The sequence below is a fragment of the Canis aureus genome, chromosome 1 (genome assembly GCF_053574225.1).
Source record: "Canis aureus isolate CA01 chromosome 1, VMU_Caureus_v.1.0, whole genome shotgun sequence".
In the NCBI taxonomy this organism is placed as follows: domain Eukaryota; kingdom Metazoa; phylum Chordata; class Mammalia; order Carnivora; family Canidae; genus Canis; species Canis aureus.
In genome coordinates, this window is record NC_135611.1 from 13,953,101 (window position 1) to 13,971,510 (window position 18,410).

An 18,410-nucleotide genomic window follows, 5' to 3' on the forward strand; every position below is an offset into this window, starting at 1 on the left:
ACCCCAGGCACCCACCCAGCACACCCTCTGCAGCTACTTCTCTCTGCTCCGCTTCAGGGACCCCCCCTAACCCGCATCTATCTGTCCTGTAGATAGGGTCCCAGCTCTCTCAACCTTGGTGCTGTCAGCATTGAGTGGGCATTCTTTGCCCTGGGCCTGTTCTGGACAAATGTTGAGAATTCTTAACCATAATGTAATGTCCCCTTGGGGACAGAACTGCCCCTAGTTGAAAACCAATGGATTAGAGTCTCCCAGGCAAGAGTTAATCAAAAGTTGGTTTCCAAATTCCAGGAGACACTTTCAGCTCCCTGAACACTTGGCTTAAAGAGGCACTCACCCCTCCCCTCCTCTAAATACTCACTAGACCTTTTCGTGATCATCCCACACTTTCTGTTTCTCGTAGCCAAGAGGGGATGATGAGCCAAGAGTGGCCAAACCTGGTTTGGGTCTCACACACACACACACACACACACACACACACACACATACACCTCCCCCCTGCAACCCTGCACAAATGGTTGTTTTCTTTTTGGTGGGTTGGGGAGCATTTGTCACTTTTTGTGCTCAACGATGATCACAACTGGGGACACACTCTATTCGAGCACAGCAGCGGGACAGGAAAAGGCATGCTGAATACTAGGTCCAGGGATATCATAACTGATTTTTAAAAAAACCTACATTGAGGAAAATGTACTTACAAATATTTTGAGCATATGCAGCTTACTTAATAAAATTAGATTTTGAGGCTGGGCCTGAACTTTTCCACTGGATAAAAGTTCTATGTCCTCCTGCCAGGCCTCTCGCTTCATTGCGTACTTTGGCATAAGTGGTAAGTCATCCCAGCACCCTCTGGTCCTCTCCCATAGCATGAAAGGGAATGTGGGGAGGGGGGAAGCCAGCCCAGTGGGCAGGAAGAAAGGAAGACAAAGGAATAAGGACAGTAATTATTCTTACTCCTTTTTATTTTCCATCAGTCACCTCGAAAAGCATCTACATACAGGAATGCTTTTCTAAATGATGGCTTGGTTTCCATTTCAAAATAGCAAATCTGGTGTCAGGAAAAACATAAGACATGTAGCTCGATAATATTTTATTGTCAGGAGCATAAAAGAAATTCAGTATTGAACCTTCAGAGCAAGAAAAGAATCGAACCTATTTACAATGAGTGCCAGAGAAGACATAGGCGAAATCTTCAGCACATGTGCTCTTTTGGTAGCGAATGAACCTGTGTACTTGCAGCATAGACAACGTAACAGACCAACTTCACAAATGACTACAAATGTAAGTTCCTAACTAGCTATGCGCCGTAACTAACCCCAAACACACGTGTCAAGGCAGTGAGAAGACTCCAATTGCTGTTGTTCTGTTTTCCAAAGGCACGATTAGCTCCTTTCCCCTTCCCACTATCTCATTAGATGAAGGGACAAGTTCCTTCAACACCCAAAACTCTCTTTCATCAGCTACTCTAAACACCCCCGCGTGCTTGAAGTCCCTGATTGTCAGACACCCAAAGCCTTGTTAGGCCTGTCAGCCTTCCCTGCCACGCGGTGGCCTGCCACCCACCAAGAGACCAGGTGGATGTTTGGTCTAAAGTGGATTTTTAATAAAACCTAACCTCCCCTCAAGGTGCTGCACTTCAGCTACTATACTGCAATTCCCTTCCAACATTTCAAGAAGTTTTGAAAACAAAAAGATTTTTCATAAGCTGGTGGCACAGTTGTTTGGCAGTAAAACCTGACACTTATGGGCTTCTCAGTGTCTTTACCCATTTTGTGTGAATATTCTTTGTTTCTTGGCAGAAATATTAAGGTGTCGGTTTCTAGGGTGCTGTCCCAGACTCTATCAATGAAGTTCCTTCCATAATAGTATGTGCAACATGTTAGCTTTCTAAAATCCCAAAAAGTCAGAGTTGGAAGAAAACACAGGTACCAGAGTTTAAGCAAAAAGAGCTGCAGACCTACAGCAGCCTGAACATGTGCCCGAGTTTCACTGGAGCCAGGAAAGATTTGTGGATCCCATGTGCCAGTTTCTATAGCCTTTCAGGGAAGTGAGAATGTCTAGAACATTCTGCATCCCAGTGAAGAAAGGCGAAGCTTTAAAATCCTCTAGATCCTCCTTACCAGAATTTTCGTTGTGGAAGACTGCACTCCTGCCCATAACCCTAGATACTTCGGCCAGTAACAGATACATATTTTTCCTCTAAGGTAACTCCTTTCCATTTAAAGAACTGCGTTTTATGTGGGGTGATGGGGGGAGAATAAAAGAAAGGATTGGAATAGAAGGGCTTATTAATGTGAGGGCTACACATGTCAAGTACCAGCTGCTTCCTGATCCAGTAATATGAACAATTTATTGTATTTAGAAAGTGATTCTTTGGATACAGAGTTTACAGAAAAGTTAGGTGGGACTTAACCTGGGCTCTGCCACTTAAGGAGAACAGAACTTGCCAAAGAAAATGATGTTTCGCGTTTTGTTGTGCCTGATGATGTAAATAAATGGGTGGTCGGCATTGAATTCATCCTTGTGTTGAAGGATTCGTGATCCTGGCACCTCTATGGAATCCCCACCATCTTCAGTTATCTCTAAGCACACTCTGTGAATAACATTGGAGAGGGCCACTCCCTTGGTCTCTGACATTCCAGAAAAATCAGATGTATTCTCATTAAATATATTTTTCAGCCCTAGGTTTTCCAGACTAGCTTTGGGATCAATGATCTTTTCCACCTTAAACTTGGGAATGGAGAGTTTGACTTTGGCATTGGCCATGGTGCTGGGATTGGTCCACTGCAAGAGCGTCTCAGAGTTGAGCTGTTGTTCAACCTGCAGGACCAAAAGGAGAGGAAATTATTTTTGTATTCATAGTAGTAAAAGATCCTGTTTGATTGAAAACAGAAAGTGAGGGGCACCTGGGTGGCTCAGTGGTTGAGCTTTGGCTCAGGTCATGATCCCAGAGTCCTGGGATCCAGTCATACATCGGGCTCCCTGCTGGGAGCCTGCTTCTCCCTCTGCCTGTGTCTCTGCCTCTCTCTGTGTCTCTCATGAAAAAATAAATAAAATCTTAAAAAAAATAGAAAGAAAGAAAGAAAGAAAGAAAGAAAGAAAGAAAGAAAGAAAGAAAGAGAGAAAGTGCCATTGTGAGCCTAGTTTTGAAGCAGTGCAGATGGACCATCGAAAATGGAGTCAACCCTGCAGTTTGGGTATGTGACTAGTTTCCCTTATCAAAGATGCACCCAGCCCTCCAGCACTGCTCTTCTGCACCCCACCCTCCAACAGTGGTCCGTTCAAACTAAAATGTCTGAGGGCATTTCTTTGAAGCTGTAGAGTAGAAACAAATGCATGGGTGATGATGTTGCATAAGTAATAGACAAATGAATATAAAATTAGAAGGGTTTCTCTATACAGACTATTTCTTGAATGTTTATTTTAACTTCTCTACTAGGAGATCCAGAATACTCATGTCCTTGGCATGGCATCAAAATTAGTAACTCAAATTAAAGCTAAAGTGACTCTTTCTAAAATGAGAACTTGAACTGTCTATGGTCATTTTTGAAGACGAGGGGTGATGAATGCATCCATTTCAGCTGGTGATTTTAGAAATGAGAGATATGCAATGACGCATAAAATGGTTTAGTCATAAAATTCATCATTGAGCAAATCTTAGATTGCTCCTTGCCCTGCCAACCTTCCCATTGGCTAGAGGAGAAATGCCTGTACGACAGAAAATGACAATACCCTGACTATTAGAAAATGACAATACCCTGACTATTACTCTATCATGGGGCATCTCTGCATTGAAGTTACTCACCTGAAACCCATAAAAATTAGTAACACGGCAAGATCATGGACTGGGCACAAGTTTGTTTGTTTTGTTTTCAGTCGGGGAGGGAACCATTGGATTCTCTTGTTCACCTATGGGTAGTTATGTTTTCAGTGACTACAGTTTCATCTACAACAAGTTATTAGGACCAAAAGATTGACATAAGTGACTAGAATTTTGGAGCCAAAAAGTATATTCTCTTGCCCACGTACTATCTGGAAATGATGAGAGGGAAGAAAATTCACCCATAACTCAAAAAGACTACTCAGAGGGGGGGAAAAAAGCTTTTTGCTCCTCCATTATATATGTGTTATGAGTCAAATTGTACATCCCCCCCCAAAAAAAAAAACAAATTCATATATTGAATTCCTAACTCACAGTACCTTAGAATGTGACCTTATGTGGAAACAGGATCCCTATGGCTGTCATTAAGACGCATTCATTAGGATGAGCCCTAACCTGATATGACCGGTGCCTTTATACAAAGGAAAATTTTGGACACACACAAGAAGAAGAGTCATGTGAAGACAGGCTAATATTGAAGTGAAGTATCTACAAGCCAAGGAATGTCAAAGACTGCCAGCTCATCTCCAGAAGCTGGGGAAGAGACATAAAACAGCCTCCCTCACAGCCCTCAGCAGGAACCCAGGCTGAGCTCAGATTTCTAGCCTCTGAAACTGAGAGAGAATAAAGTCCTGTTGTTTAAGCCACTGAGTTTGTGGCAGGTCATTATGGCAGTCCCAGGAGACTACCGCTACACATATTCTTGAATTTCCCCGAGACCCAAGAGATCAGTTTCTTCCATTCTGTACTTTAATCAGAAAAAAACTGGCATGAAGGTGTTTCCCAAAAGGGGAAGTGCAAGGATTGTAAAAGAAAAGAGACCAACACATGGAATAGAGTGAGAAAGAGAAAGATCAGTGAATAAAAGAGCAACGAAGTTCAGTGACGGATAAAGTGCAACAATCACTAAAGCAGCAGGCAGGTCAGAGACTGACTCAGATCTAGACTGTCCCCCGGAAAGTCAAGGGGGAACTGAAGCATGACTGGAAACAAAGCAGGTGACCTCTGGGTCCTTCAAAGAGCCCATCCTTCTCCCTGGCCTAAGGCAGAGGCCCAGGTGAAGGGGAGCTGGGAAGGCTGGGAAGGGGGGGCTGGGGGTAGGGGGGGCAAGGGGGGATAGGTAGGTGTCCAGGATAGCTGGATGGGGCTGCCAGCATAGAGGGGAAGCTACAGCACCATTCACAAGTAAATGAACCTCTATTTAAACCTTGTGCCTCTAATAACCTACACAAAGGATGAAGCATAATAAAATCTCATATATGTGTATGCATTAAAAGAGCTTCTCAGGGGCATCTGGGTGGTTCAGTGGTCTGAGTGTCTGTCTGTCTTTGGCTCAAGTCATGATCCCAAGGTCCTAGGACTGAGTCCCGAGTCAGGCTCCCCACAGGGAGCCTGCTTCTTCCTCTGTCTGTGTCTCTGCCTCTCTGTGTGTTGCTCTCATGAATAAATAAATAAAATCTTTTTAAATTTAAATTTAAATTTGAAAAAAATAAATAAAAGAGGTTTTCAAAACCTGTAGAATGTATGACACAAAGAGTCAAAAAGTCACAAAGAGACTCTGAATAATGTGTTGAGAATTGGCTCATCAGTTGTAACAAATACCACACTAATGCAAGACACTAATAACAGGTACTGGAGGCTAGATTTAGAACACAGATTCCAACTTCCTGGGCTCAGGTTCCAATTCTACATGCCACTGACAAGTTACATGACCATGGACCAGTCACCCCTCCCCTGCTGTGCCTCAGCATCTTTGGTCAACAATAGCCCAGGGATAGCTTCTGATGCATAGATGAGAAACCAGTGAGCAGGTGCATATGGGGCTTCACAGCTCCTGGCCCATCACAAGTGCCAAGTAAATGTTGGCTGTTTTAATATTAAGGACAAAGGGAAAGCACCACAGACCCTTGGAGATGACGGAGCAAGTGACGTGTAAGGCAGGGAAGTGTCACAGCCACACACAGTGTGGCCCATATGGCTCCATGTCAAGGCAGGTGGAGCCTTCACGTTGAACACTCGCCTCCCTCCTCACCTTCTCCAGGCCTGTGGACTCATCCTCCACATCCTTGGGTAGCAGAATGAGCATGCTCAGGTGCTTATTTTGGAAGGGAAGCTCTATGATCTTACAATTGATACCATCAACGTTGCCCATACAGAACGTGGCCTCCATACTCATCATCTGCACTGGTTTGGTGTCCTTCTGTAAGAGGAGAAATTTGGACCATTTGCTTTTCAAGTGACACAAGCATAAATACACACACACACACCAGACATTTGTTCTTGTTATAGTTTCAGACCATTATGGTCCAATCCCTCACCTGGACCCAAACCATCACAGACTAGCCCCTGGAGAGTTAATGACTTTCTTCAAAATGTCATTCACATGCCTAATTTCAGTGTATTTCAGGAATGATACATAATACTGTACTTGCTTATATAAAACATTAAAATAAGACAATATGACTGAAAATACAGGCAAACTTAGACTTCATCTTCATAGATCTCATCATTACAAGCTCTATAAATCATTCCTGGTGGAGCTGACTTGTAAGTAAGTTCTAGTGCCAACCATGAATCTACTTACGCAGCTCTTCCTACTAGAATCCCTAATAGAGAAAACTCAGCATACAGCAGGACGACCATCACATTTGTTTTGTCCCCTGGTCCCCTTTGGTTTTATTGCCCTCTTTCTGTACAACTACCCACACTGATCTGAGCAGATGCCTGTGATCCCGGATCCTGGGATCGAGTCCTGCCATCAGGCTCCCCACAGGGAGCCTGCTTCTTCCTCTGCCTGTGTCTCTGCCTCTGTCTCTGTGTCTCTCATGAATACATAAATAAAATCTTTAAAAAAAAAAAAGAACCTTGGGTTTTAGCCTCAGATATGACATAAACAGATGCTGTGATCTTGCTTGTGAAGTCACTTCACATCTCTGGGCCTCAGCTTCCTTGTCAGTAAAATGAGGGAATAGGACATATCCGAATGATCATTACTTCTGGGAAAGAAGAGAGGACATGGGAGGGGGCTTCACAGGGCAAGTGCATCTGTTGCTATATTTTTTTCTTTAAAATATCTGAAATAAGCAAGGCAAAAATCTAAAGATTCACAAAGCTGGTTGTTGGGTACATTGGTGTTTGTTTTATTATTTTCTATAATTCTCTGCTTGAATTATTTCATAATTTTCTAAATGGGAATATTAAGTTACAGAATTCTCTCTAAGTCCCTTCCAGCTCCAACCCATTCCATAACTCTCAAAAAAGGCCTTTAGAGACGCCTCGGTGGTTCAGCAGTTGAGCATCTGCCTTTGGCTCAGGGCGTGATCCTGGATCCTGAGATCGAGTTCTGCATTGGGCTCCCTCCGAGAAGCCTGCTTTTCCCTCTGCCTATGTCTCTGCCTCTCTCTGTGTGTCTCTCATGAATAAGTAAATATTTTTTAAAAGGGGGGGCTTTAGAGCCCAGGCTTTTCTCTCCAGGCTTTTCCTTCTCTCTGTCCCCATTAATATCTGACTTTGTGTCTCTGCTACAGAGAAGTCTGATTTTCTGAAGGAAAATTAATTCATACTAAAGAGTAAGAGACTGATAGTAATTTAGTGTAACTTCTTATTTCGATCTATACCTCCTATAGGATATTTGCCTGTTAAGTGAATCTCTTTTAGGGGAAATTTCAAACTTCTTATCAGGCCTAGGGGAGAATATTGCAATAAAACTTTTATCTGGGATCTTCAAATGAAGATTCCCCAACACCTCTTTCAAGCAGAGCTAGACCATATTTTACTTTGTGTAATACTTCTATTTCAATACATGTTACATAGTTAGAATATTTACTTATGTGACTGTCTTCCCACTCCCCCCGCCCCTGCCCAACTAGACTATAGTCAAAGCAGAAACCATGTTTTATTTTCTTGGTATATCCCAGCACGTAGTAGTTGTTCACCAAATATTTGGTCAATAAATAGTTGAAGATTTAATTCTATGTACAACCAAAAACAGAACTGTGGTAGAAAAACATACTGCTTTTGAAATTAACTGCTAATTTTTCCATTTATTTCTCTTTAAGTAGATACAGATTTGTCTAAAAATCTCCATCAATTAGCCTGCTAGTCATATGAATTTGCATACTGTTGTGGCCACCAAACACCATCATCTATTTCACTTATCAGCACTAAATACGGACACAATAATCCCATTTTCTGAAACATAAATTGAGAGACCTATCTTCTGAGCACAGGACTAAGTAAAGACTCTTCCAAGAAATGTGTGTGTGTGTGTGTGTGTGTGTGTGTGTATTCGCCTTGTATGAATAGGCACTATACTAAACTTTTAATAACACAACTTCACCAATTTAGCCTACCTTAAAGGAGACACCAGGGAACCTGCGGGGAGGGGGGGGAAGGTTTAGTAACTTCACTGGAAGAGTTCAAGGGCTACAAAAGCAATGCAGTCTTTACGTTCTGTCTCCCTTTCTGATATTTCCCACACATTTCTTCTCCCTTCCTTTATATTCCCTTTCACGTAAAGACTGCTAACTCTGGGAAACGAACTAGGGGTGGTAGAAGGGGAGGAGGGCGGGGGGTGGGAGTGAATGGGTGACGGGCTCTGGGGGTTATTCTGTATGTTGGTAAATTGAACACCTATAAAAAATAAATTAAAAAAAATTTAAAAAAGCAATGCAAAAGAAATAAAGTCTGCATCCAAAAGGAAGGCATATTCCACGCAGCCCTGAGCAGCAGCGTTTTACCACTTGGTCAGAGAAAACACTGAACCATCAATGACACTTCAAATCCTTATTAATTCTCTTCCTAGAGCCTGAGTCTCCAGGATGTGACATGAGCCAGCTTTATGGCTGAATAACGATAAAGGAAGAGCACACATTCGTCCTCCCTTCCACCCATTCTCACTTTCCTAAATGCAGACATTACACATCTAGGGAGGTGGGCACCAACCCCCAGTGCACTTGCTGGCTGTTTCCCGGAACACGTTGGGGGCTGGCCCTGCCACCCCTGGGGTAGAGCCACCATCCGCAACATGTTTTGGGTTTTGCCAGCCTCCCCAGGGGGGACAGCCAACCCCCAGCAAAACAGTCTAAACGTTCTGGAAAAGAGTGAGAGTCTCTGGATTCTGGTTCTTTGTCTAGAATCCACCTCCCAGCTGTGAGTCCCAGGAAAGGCACAGCTCTCCCGTGCCTCAACTTTCCTCACCGGAGTGAATCCCTATGGTCCTGTGTGTTGCTAGAATTTGTCACATCTCGGGTTGGGAGCCTCCGATGCGCTGCCCACCCACATACCTTGTTGATCCTAAACGGGCATTCTTTGGTTTCAGATTCAGGAAATTTCTTCATCCACTTCCCAACGAAGTAGGCAGCATTCACCACGAGGATCTTTGTCTGGTCGCTGACACTGTTGTCGGCCAAGATGTTCTCAAAGCGGCCTGCAAACAGTTGTGGGAAAGCACAGATTGCATGTGTTATTCTTCCAAGGTACACCTGGCATCCACACACACGTCCGTGCTCGGGGAGTTGTCACCGCGCGTGGTTCCGCAGGCCGGCTGCCTCATTCCAGAAGGGGTCCCCTCTCTCTCCTTGCACCTTGTCCCCAGAACACTTACCAGAGCCCTAACCAGGAGGCAGTAGAGGGGAAGATAAGGAAAAGAGAGGAAGAACAGCCAGAGGAAAAGCAGGAGCTACCGCTTCCAAATGCCCATCCTGTGCTGGATGTTTCCTATGCATGATTTCACCTACTTGTCCCCATTTTACAGATGAGGAAGCTGAGACTTGGTGGTTAAGTCACGTGCCCAAGGTGACACACGAGCAAGGTCGGATTCAGGATTCAAAGCTGAGTCTTTCCGACTCCACAGCCTGTGCTCTGGAATGAAAATGCACGGGTGCAATTTTAACCTCTTCACGTGCATGACCTCGCAGTACTCCTGCAAGGCCCAGATCATCATCCCCATCTTATACTTCTGGAAACTGGGGCTCAGGGAAGCCGAGCAGCCTTCCAGGCTCACTGTGCTAGAAAAGCACATCTAGGCAGGCCTGCCCTGCACTCTTCTCCCTGCAGCTCGGCTCACCATGGACACAGATGCCTGTCTGCATCAAGGTCAGCGCTGTCACTACTGCAGGGATCCAGTCCGCCACAGCCACAGCAGCTCCCTGCTGATAATGCCTTCATAAAACGTGTGAATAGCACAGACATTTTTTTCTGAGAGATGTTCAATTACCTAAAACCTTGGGATCTTCACACTGTGGCTCAAGGCCACTTCGTGGACCTGTGACATGTGCGTGCAGGGCTCTGTTCTGGTCTCATGCTCCTCTGTCACCTGAAAATCCTTAATACATTTTTAATAAGGGTCCCTGCATTTGCATTTTGCACCAAGCTCGTGTCCTGCCAATGGTACATGACGTGTTGAATACATAATCATGTTAAGGAAGGAACGTGAAGACCAGAGAAGTATGGGAAATGATAGGTGATTCTTTTTTTCATGAAGTGACCTTCTCCAGTGAAATCTTAAATGTATAAAGATTTTTTTTAAGCCCTTATAGAAAAATACCATTATCTGGCAATTCTAGAAGCAAAACTGTTACACAGTAATTCAAACAGCAACTGCTTTTTGCTTATAAATTTTTAAACTGTGCTTACCCCGGTGTTACTTATACCAGTTTTCTCTTTACATAGGAAGGCAAAGAAGCATCATTTCAATAACAGATATATATATATATACATTCGCATGCGTGCCTGCATAGCCGTGGCTACCGCACACTATCTTGGTTATCATATATTATTTGTTACCCTATATATCTAACTCGATCTTCACAACAACCATGTAAAAATTAATCAGGCCCCATTTTACAGTTCAGTAAACTGAGGTTCTTTACCCAAGTGACTCAGTTCAAAGTGGCATCATTCGGATTCAAATCCAGGTCTTGAATGACTCCAACACCAAATTCTGTCCATGGCCTCACTCTGCAGCTGCCTCGTGGACTGTCATTCCTGAGTTAGCACCGCAACAGGACCCCTTCGGCCACGCCCACAGGAAGCAAGTCCCCCCTGTCCCAGAAGTGTGTCCCTCCCCAGATGGCAGTAGCAGAACCTGAAAGGTCCATCTGTGCAATCACTCCTTCACATTTAGGTTCTGTGTCCCAAGGAGTCCTGGGGGGAGGGAGACCCCAATCGGCCCTCAGCACTCAGACTCATCTTAGCTGCAATTCCTTTCTAGCAAGGAGGACAACTCCCAGAGAACTTTAATGGAAGGGGAATGGGCAGGAGAGGAGCCCTGAGCCAGGGGCAGGTCCAGGCAGCTGCAGCAGGAGAAGCCCCTGGACTAGCAGAGAGCAGACTGGAGGGGGAGTGGGGGATCTGCGCACAAATTTCCCCCTCTGCTTTATTTGGGTTTTTATGTATACATGTTGGATTGCCTAGAAGCTTTTGTCCTTTTTTCCTTAATACATTTGTAGAATTGTTGAGCCAAAGGTGGCCTTAGGGACCAGGTTAAAGCCCTAGCCCTTTTTTCCAGATTGAGAAACCAGCCAGCGACTTGGTCTTGCCCAAAACCACGCAGGGCCTGTGGGAGCTGGTGGCTGGCTGGAGAGCACAGCCGGGTGGACCAACACTGAAGCACCAGGAATTCCTGCCAAGGGCAAGATGATGTAGGACATGCCTAGGAATCCTTGTGGTTGAAATGGCTGGCAGGGCAAGAATTTCGCCTGACTACGGAAAAACATCCGAGGAAGCCCCCAGGTGTTCAATTTTATGCTTTGTAGAAAGATTCATGACAAGACAGGGTCCAAGTAAGGAAAGGATACTTGCCATCCGTGAGATCCTTGATTGACTGGTTGATCTGACCTTTTGTCTCTTCCAATTTATCTTTGAAGTCAACGGTTTCCATTTCCTTGTCATAGGGTCTCTTCGTAGAGCTGATGAACTCCTGAAAAACATCCAGCTCATAAAATCACAAAGTACCTAAAGTCCATGGTCAAGTCATTGCATCCTTCTGTGATTCTAACTAAAGGATTTGTAAACATCAAGATCGGTGACTACCCCTTCAGAATCTGTATCACTATACAAATGGGAACTTTCTGTGGAAATCAATGAATGTTCTTCATATAATGTGGTTCGCTTCTTCAATTCTAAGACAATATCAATTATTAAATTCCTCCATCAATGTAGTAGCAGCTTTCAGGGAGGGAAAAGGAACACTACACTAAACGTACATAAAAATTTATAACACAAATTCCAACTTAGAAACATTAAAATGTACATTTTATATATATCTGAGAAGAGAAGAAATGTACAGAAAAGAGAACTCTGTGAGTGGAAAACTCCTATCCTCACTGAAATTAATAGACTGTAGAGATTCTTGCTACAAAAAGTATGGTCCAAGGACCAAGAGATCAAGAGCTACAGCATCCCCTGGGATCTTATTAGAAATGCAGACTCTCAGGCCCCACCCCAGACCTACTGAATCAGAATGTGCATTTTAACAAGATTCTCAGGTGATTCTTCTCACATTTAACTTTGAAACACCGTCCTGTAGAGAACACAGCAGTGATTCCATCACAGGCCTGCTGGAAACACAAAACCCCAAACCTCATCCCTATTGATCTTTTCAAGTGATCTGAGGCAGAATTTGCACTTTTAACAAACACCCACGTAGTTCTGATGCAGGTGGCACCCCTCTGATCACACTTGTTTCTTCTATTACCAGTAAATTTGCAACTGATATACACCCAGCAGGGGGAAATGGAAAGCAGTCATTTAAAAAATTTCTTTCCAGGCACCATGGTGCCTCGGTTTATTAAACATCTGACTCTCAATTTCTGCTCAGGTCATGATCTTAGGGTCATGAGATCAAGCTCTGCGTTGGGCTCTATGCTTAGCTCAGAGTGTGCTTGTCTCTCTCCCTTTGCTCCTCCTCCTGCTCTCTCTCTTTCTAAAAATAAATAAATAAAATCTTTAATATGTAAATAAGTAGCCTTTAAAAACTTTATTTCAATTACAAGTTTGGTTGAAATAATTCTGAATGTAGAATGGAAGTTCAACCCAATGAAATATATCTGATTGAATGTCCTAAGCACAAGGGCTTCCTTGAATTCCTTCGAAGCAGCTACAGCCTTAGCTGGTTCACTTCTGTTAACAGCAACCCCACCTTGGGACTGAGTATTGCCATCACCTGAGAGAGTTGGGGCCACGGAGAAGATCAGAACCTCAGCAACATAAAGGGCCTTCCCATCCTCACTGCTAGCAATACAATGTATTAAGCATCTCCTAAGGACCACCTAGAGAATTTTTTAAATGTTTCCATACTCAAACCCCAACTCACAACTCCATATTTTTTTTAATTCCCCAGGTAATTGTTGGCAGAAAAGAAGACTGTACATATGTCTTCACACAATAAGAATAAAGTCACAATAATACCTAGTAACTCATGACCTCAAAGATCTTGACCAGAAAAACAAACAGCTACAAGAGAAAGTAGTAAAACTATGGTAAAATATTTAACTGGCAGTCTCCCTATCAGATGCGGAAAGCTTGAAACTTTGACCCTGCAAACACAAACAGAATCAACTCTGTATCAGTAACGTAGAGAAAGAACCTCTATGTAGTAGTCTAGGAGGCTGGCTATGTGTTTCAAATACAGATTGTAAAAATATTATGATATCCTCTGGGGTCAAATGTCAGGAAACTACAGTGTACTTTATATATGATTCCTTCAAGAAACAGCTGAAATTAAACGCCGAGAGCTACTGTGGATAGATGCCCACATGACCAGCCCTGGAAAGCAAACAAAACCAATTTGTGACCGATTCGAGCAATTGCTATTTTTCTTATTGATTTTTGAAAACCATCAAGAGAACATGGTGCACGTGAACAAATGCGGTGGAGAACTTAAAAGGTTGACCCAGGCCATTTGCCCCGCTGTTTAAGGAGAAATAGGTTTAAGTCATGAGCTGTCTTGCATCTGTGGAGATACATTTACTAGAGACTTAGTACTCCCATTCTCTACTCCCCTCTGAGGAAGCCAGGAGGAAGAGTGAGATTTAGGCATGTTTGAGAGGAATGTGGGAAACCCACCGCTCCTCTGTATTTTGAGCTGTGATGTGACTGCGAAGTGATTCTAGCTAGATGTGATTCCCACTATCTTCACCCTCTCTCCTTAGAGGCTGCTTCTAGGCAACCAACTTGAGCAACAGAAACCTGAAAAAGGTGGGACCTGCAGGGACCCCCTCTTTCCTGGATAAATATAAACAGGCCCATTAGGCGACACCCTGCAAGATATCCACAAGCCCTAGGCAACCCATGGGTTACTTACACCCAGACATAGGTACCAAGACAGGAAGATTCTATAGGTTCCATACCTCCTCAGCCTGCCCACCACTGCCTCATGGTGCAATCTCTTCCTTGCTGTCCTGCCTGCCACTCCCTTGAGGTGTGTGCAATAAACCTCTACCTCCTTTGTGCTGCCTTGGGTGAATTCTTTCACCACCAAAGCCACCAGCCTCCACCAGATCGAGTCGCCCGTATTTGGTGCTCCCCCTCCCATCTGATTGAGAGACCACACACACACACACACACACACACACACTCATTACTAGGACTGGCTTATTTTGATAAGCCTGAAATCCTAAATGAGCATCCTAGAAGTGAATTTCACTGACAACAACATTGTAGGTCTAACCACCTCTGATAAAAGAGTGCAATTGTGCTGGATTGCTTGAACCCACTTACTGTGGAAGGATTCAGAGATTTGTCCACGTAGAGCCGTTTGATTAGTTTCAGCGAGTAAAAGGAACTGAGTTTGTTTACATCCGATGTCACTGTTTGAAATCCAAAGGGTACATCTTTGATATTTTCAAAATGAAGGACCTGTGAGGAGAAAAATAATCCATTACCCAGGAAGCATTGCCTCTTCCAGTTGCAGTGGATATAGGACAATGGTCAGCCGCCTGGAGGGATCAGTACCTCTCTGCTCAATTGTCCCCATAAAGGAAAGCTTTACAACCTGAGTATTATTGACATTTTGGGCTAGATAGTTCTTCTTGGCGGGGAGCGTGGTTGAGGGGGTGCTGTCCTGGATATTATAGAATGCTGAGCAGCATCCCTGGCCGACTAGGTGCCAGTAGCACTCCTTCCTTCATTTGTGACAATCAAAAACGTCTCCAGGCATCGCCAAATGTCCCTGGGACAGGAGGGAGCTGAACCGTCCCTAGTTGAGAAACAGTGCCATAATGATAGTCTTCTCTTTATTCAACTATGGGGATATGGTGTCCATTCTTCAAAATGATGCCTCTAATGCTCATAACAGAAAGCTTTCCGAACTTGGGTAAGAGCAAAGCTGGGTTATAATTTCTATCCAATTGAGACAAAAGAAGAGAGAGACTAATACCAAGAGAGACCATCATTAGACAGGTATCAGATTCAGGGAGACAGGTGTCTCTAGCCAGGGTCTTCAGTCCCTTCAGTCAGTCTAACCGAACATGCTGGTGCATCGCTGATGGTAGGCAGCTACCATACATGGTTGGCTGCCCTCGGGGGCTTCCATCAGACAGCCCTGCCCTGGAATCTCAGCCTGTGCTCACTAGAAATATAATCTTGCCCAACTCTTCAGAGCTTCACTTTCTCATCTGTAAAATGGACGGAGAATACCTACTTTTCTGAGTTGGTATGACCATTACAGACATTGTATGTAAAACACCTAAAACATCATATAGATTCAAAAATGTTACTAATTATTCTGATCATAATGGAGCTCAGTGGGTTGAGCATCTGCCTTCCCCTCAGGTCATGATCTCAGCGTCCTGGGATCGGGCTCCCTGCTCAGGGGGAAGTCTGCTTCTCCCTCTTCTTCTTCCCCTCCTCCAGCTCATGTTTTTCTCTCGAATAAATAAATAAATAAATCTTTAAAAACTTTAATTATTATTATTTTGATTGTAATATTCTAAGTCACTTAAAACTAGGATGCTATCTTCTGGAAGGCTTGAATTCTTCTCTTTTGTTCCTAACTTTTCTTTTGTTCCAACCAATAGCCCATCAGCTCCTCTGCTTCATAGTATTCCAAAACGTGATATCAGCGTAAGGTGATCCTCCCCTCACTACCAACTCATAATAATGGTCCTGATTGCCCCACCTCAGGTAATGTCACTAAATGGGCACATTATGCCAGTGACTCACAAAGCCTCAGTACTGCCCAGTCGAACTGGCTGGTCCAAGGCAGTACATAACTCTCAGGCCTAATGACAAGTAAAAAGACCAGAAAATTAAAGAACCCAGGTAACCACTACCAGGAAAACATTTGCAGGAGCTGAAAAGAGCTTTATTATTATTCATGAGAACAGACCCACTACTGGGAAGTTCTCTTTACCATTCCTTCTCTGAGATAAGAAAGGAAAAAGGAAAAATGGGGTAGGGATGGAGGGGTGGGGGAGTCGGGAATGAGGGGCGCATGAGAAGAGACAGCTCTTCTGCCCACAACTCAGTTTTGAGTGTAAGTTCTTCATCCTGACCCAAATAATATTTTGTGGGTCATACTTTCTGGAGATTCATATATATAAGAAGATGTTCCTTTTTTTTTTAAAGATTTATTTATTTATTTATTTATTTATTTATTTATGATAGACATAGAGAGAGAGAGAGAGAGGCAGAGAACACAGGAGGAGGGAGAAGCAGGCTCTATGCCGGGAGCCCCATGTGGGACTCGATTCTGGAGTCCCAGGAGAATCGCACCCTGGGCCAAAGGCAGACACTAAACCGCTGAGCCACCCAGGGATCCCCGAAGATGTTCCTTTTTTAAGTGCTTGTGAGTTAATAGGAAAAAAAATCTGTTGAACCTAAAATGATTAACATAAGAATAATACTGGAATGGAATTAGAAGCACATCCACCCAGTATCTAAGAGGGGAAGATGAGTAAAGGAAAAAATTTCCAGGCATTAAATACATAATTCATGGGAATATACAGCAGTGTGACTGTAGTTAATAATACTATATTGTATATTTGAAAGTTGCCAAGAGAGTAGATCTCAAAAGTTCTCATTGAAGAAAAAAATTTTGTTAGAAGGTGCAGATAGATGTTAACTCGACTCACTGCAGTGATCATTTCACAATATATGCAGATATCAAATCATTATATTGTACACCTAAAACTAATGTTATATGTCAACTATATCACAATGAAAAAAAATGAAAAACTAAAATAAAGGTAAATGACTACTTAAAATGTACTAATCTGGAAGATCACCTCATTTGAAGGTCTAAGGATTTTACAACCTAGATAATCAACCATACCCAAAAACAGAAACTCTAAAAAAAAAAAAAAATACACAGGCACACACATGTACAGTCACATATGCATACAACTATATACTATGGGGTAGGAGGTGACATCATTTTAATTTTTAATCCAATCTTCTCAAATGGGATACTCAAGCCCCAGGGAGTATTCTGAAACATAAGAAAGCACAATCATCTTCTTATTCATCCCTGTTATTTGAAGGTAGAAATTTTAAAATGTTATTTCTGTACCAACATATAAGCACAGATCTATTTAATATGAATATATTAATATAGGGTGGAATGTACTATAGAGTAGAATGCCTACATCTTAAAATAAAGCATGATGCTGTAAATAAATTTCATGCATAAAACAAGGGGTATCTGCAGTGGCACATTTAACAAACACGATCTTGATTGATCCTTCCTTATAATGTAACAGGTAGACTTGCCGAAGGCCATCTGTTAGTATAGAGATTGTGATTCCCTAGCAGGTCCTGGGTTCTCCATCACAACATGCTACTTGTAAATGTGGGTTGCAGGACCGATTAATGAACTTTCACATTTAAAAATTGATTAAGAGGGTGCTAGCAATGGCACAACTCTCAATCCTGAGTAATTTTCTCCAAGAGACTCCATTCACTTTCCCTAGGCATTGCCCACATGTTCTAATAACCCTTTTTGTACTCAAAGCAGAAACAAAGTATGGAGCTTACCTGTCCAATTTCATTTGCTGTGTCACCTTTGGCACCTACTTGAGCAAGTGACAGAGAGGTGGAGAGACAGATTGGAGAGAAGAGGACATTGCCCGCTGGCTCCTTTTCACACAGTTGTTTGAAAAGGTCAACTGCAAAAGCTGAATTTGCCAATCGTAGAGCATCCATTGTGGGCCTGGAGCAAAGGACAAGGATGAAGTTATTTCTAAAGTGTCTTTAAGGGGCACCTGGGTGGCTCAGCCGGTTGAGCATCTGCCTTCGGCTCAGGTCACGATCCCAGGGTCCCAGGATGGAGTCCCACGTTGGGCTCCCTGCTTCTCCCTTTCCCTCTGTCCCTCCCTCCCTCTTCTGCTCCTCATGTTCTCTTTCTCATGCACACTCTCTCTCTTTCTCAATTAAATAAATAAAATATTTAAAGCATCTTTAAGGTGTTCTCAATTACATTCTGCCAATGCAACAAGAATTCTCACAAAATGATGGTGTTGGGTAGAAGAAGGAACTTTCAATAAATGCAAGTTTAAAAGCCAATGGGAAAATGTCCTAAGAGCTGAAC

The 18,410-nt window shown here is 43.2% G+C and overlaps 1 protein-coding gene and 1 long non-coding RNA gene across 5 annotated transcripts in view; one reads left to right on the forward strand and one right to left on the reverse strand.

The window, feature by feature from the left end:
* Positions 1-944: 944 nt before the first annotated feature.
* SERPINB5 (serpin family B member 5) overlaps positions 945-18,410 on the reverse strand; it is a 77,273-nt gene continuing 59,807 nt past the window's right edge. For all 4 annotated transcript variants that reach the window (XM_077890819.1, XM_077890862.1, XM_077890881.1 and 1 more), the window contains 6 exons: positions 17,858-18,032; positions 14,603-14,740; positions 11,684-11,801; positions 9,166-9,308; positions 5,913-6,080; positions 945-2,820 (listed from right to left, as the gene is read on the reverse strand). In XM_077890819.1, the coding sequence (XP_077746945.1) occupies positions 2,428-2,820; positions 5,913-6,080; positions 9,166-9,308; positions 11,684-11,801; positions 14,603-14,740; positions 17,858-18,032 (1,135 nt within the window). In that variant the 3' untranslated portion in view covers positions 945-2,427. The remainder of the gene's footprint in view (positions 2,821-5,912; positions 6,081-9,165; positions 9,309-11,683; positions 11,802-14,602; positions 14,741-17,857; positions 18,033-18,410) is intronic.
* LOC144310192 (uncharacterized) lies at positions 16,056-18,002 on the forward strand. Its single transcript, XR_013375873.1, has 2 exons — positions 16,056-16,144; positions 17,835-18,002. It is a non-coding gene; the product is annotated as an uncharacterized LOC144310192 (long non-coding RNA).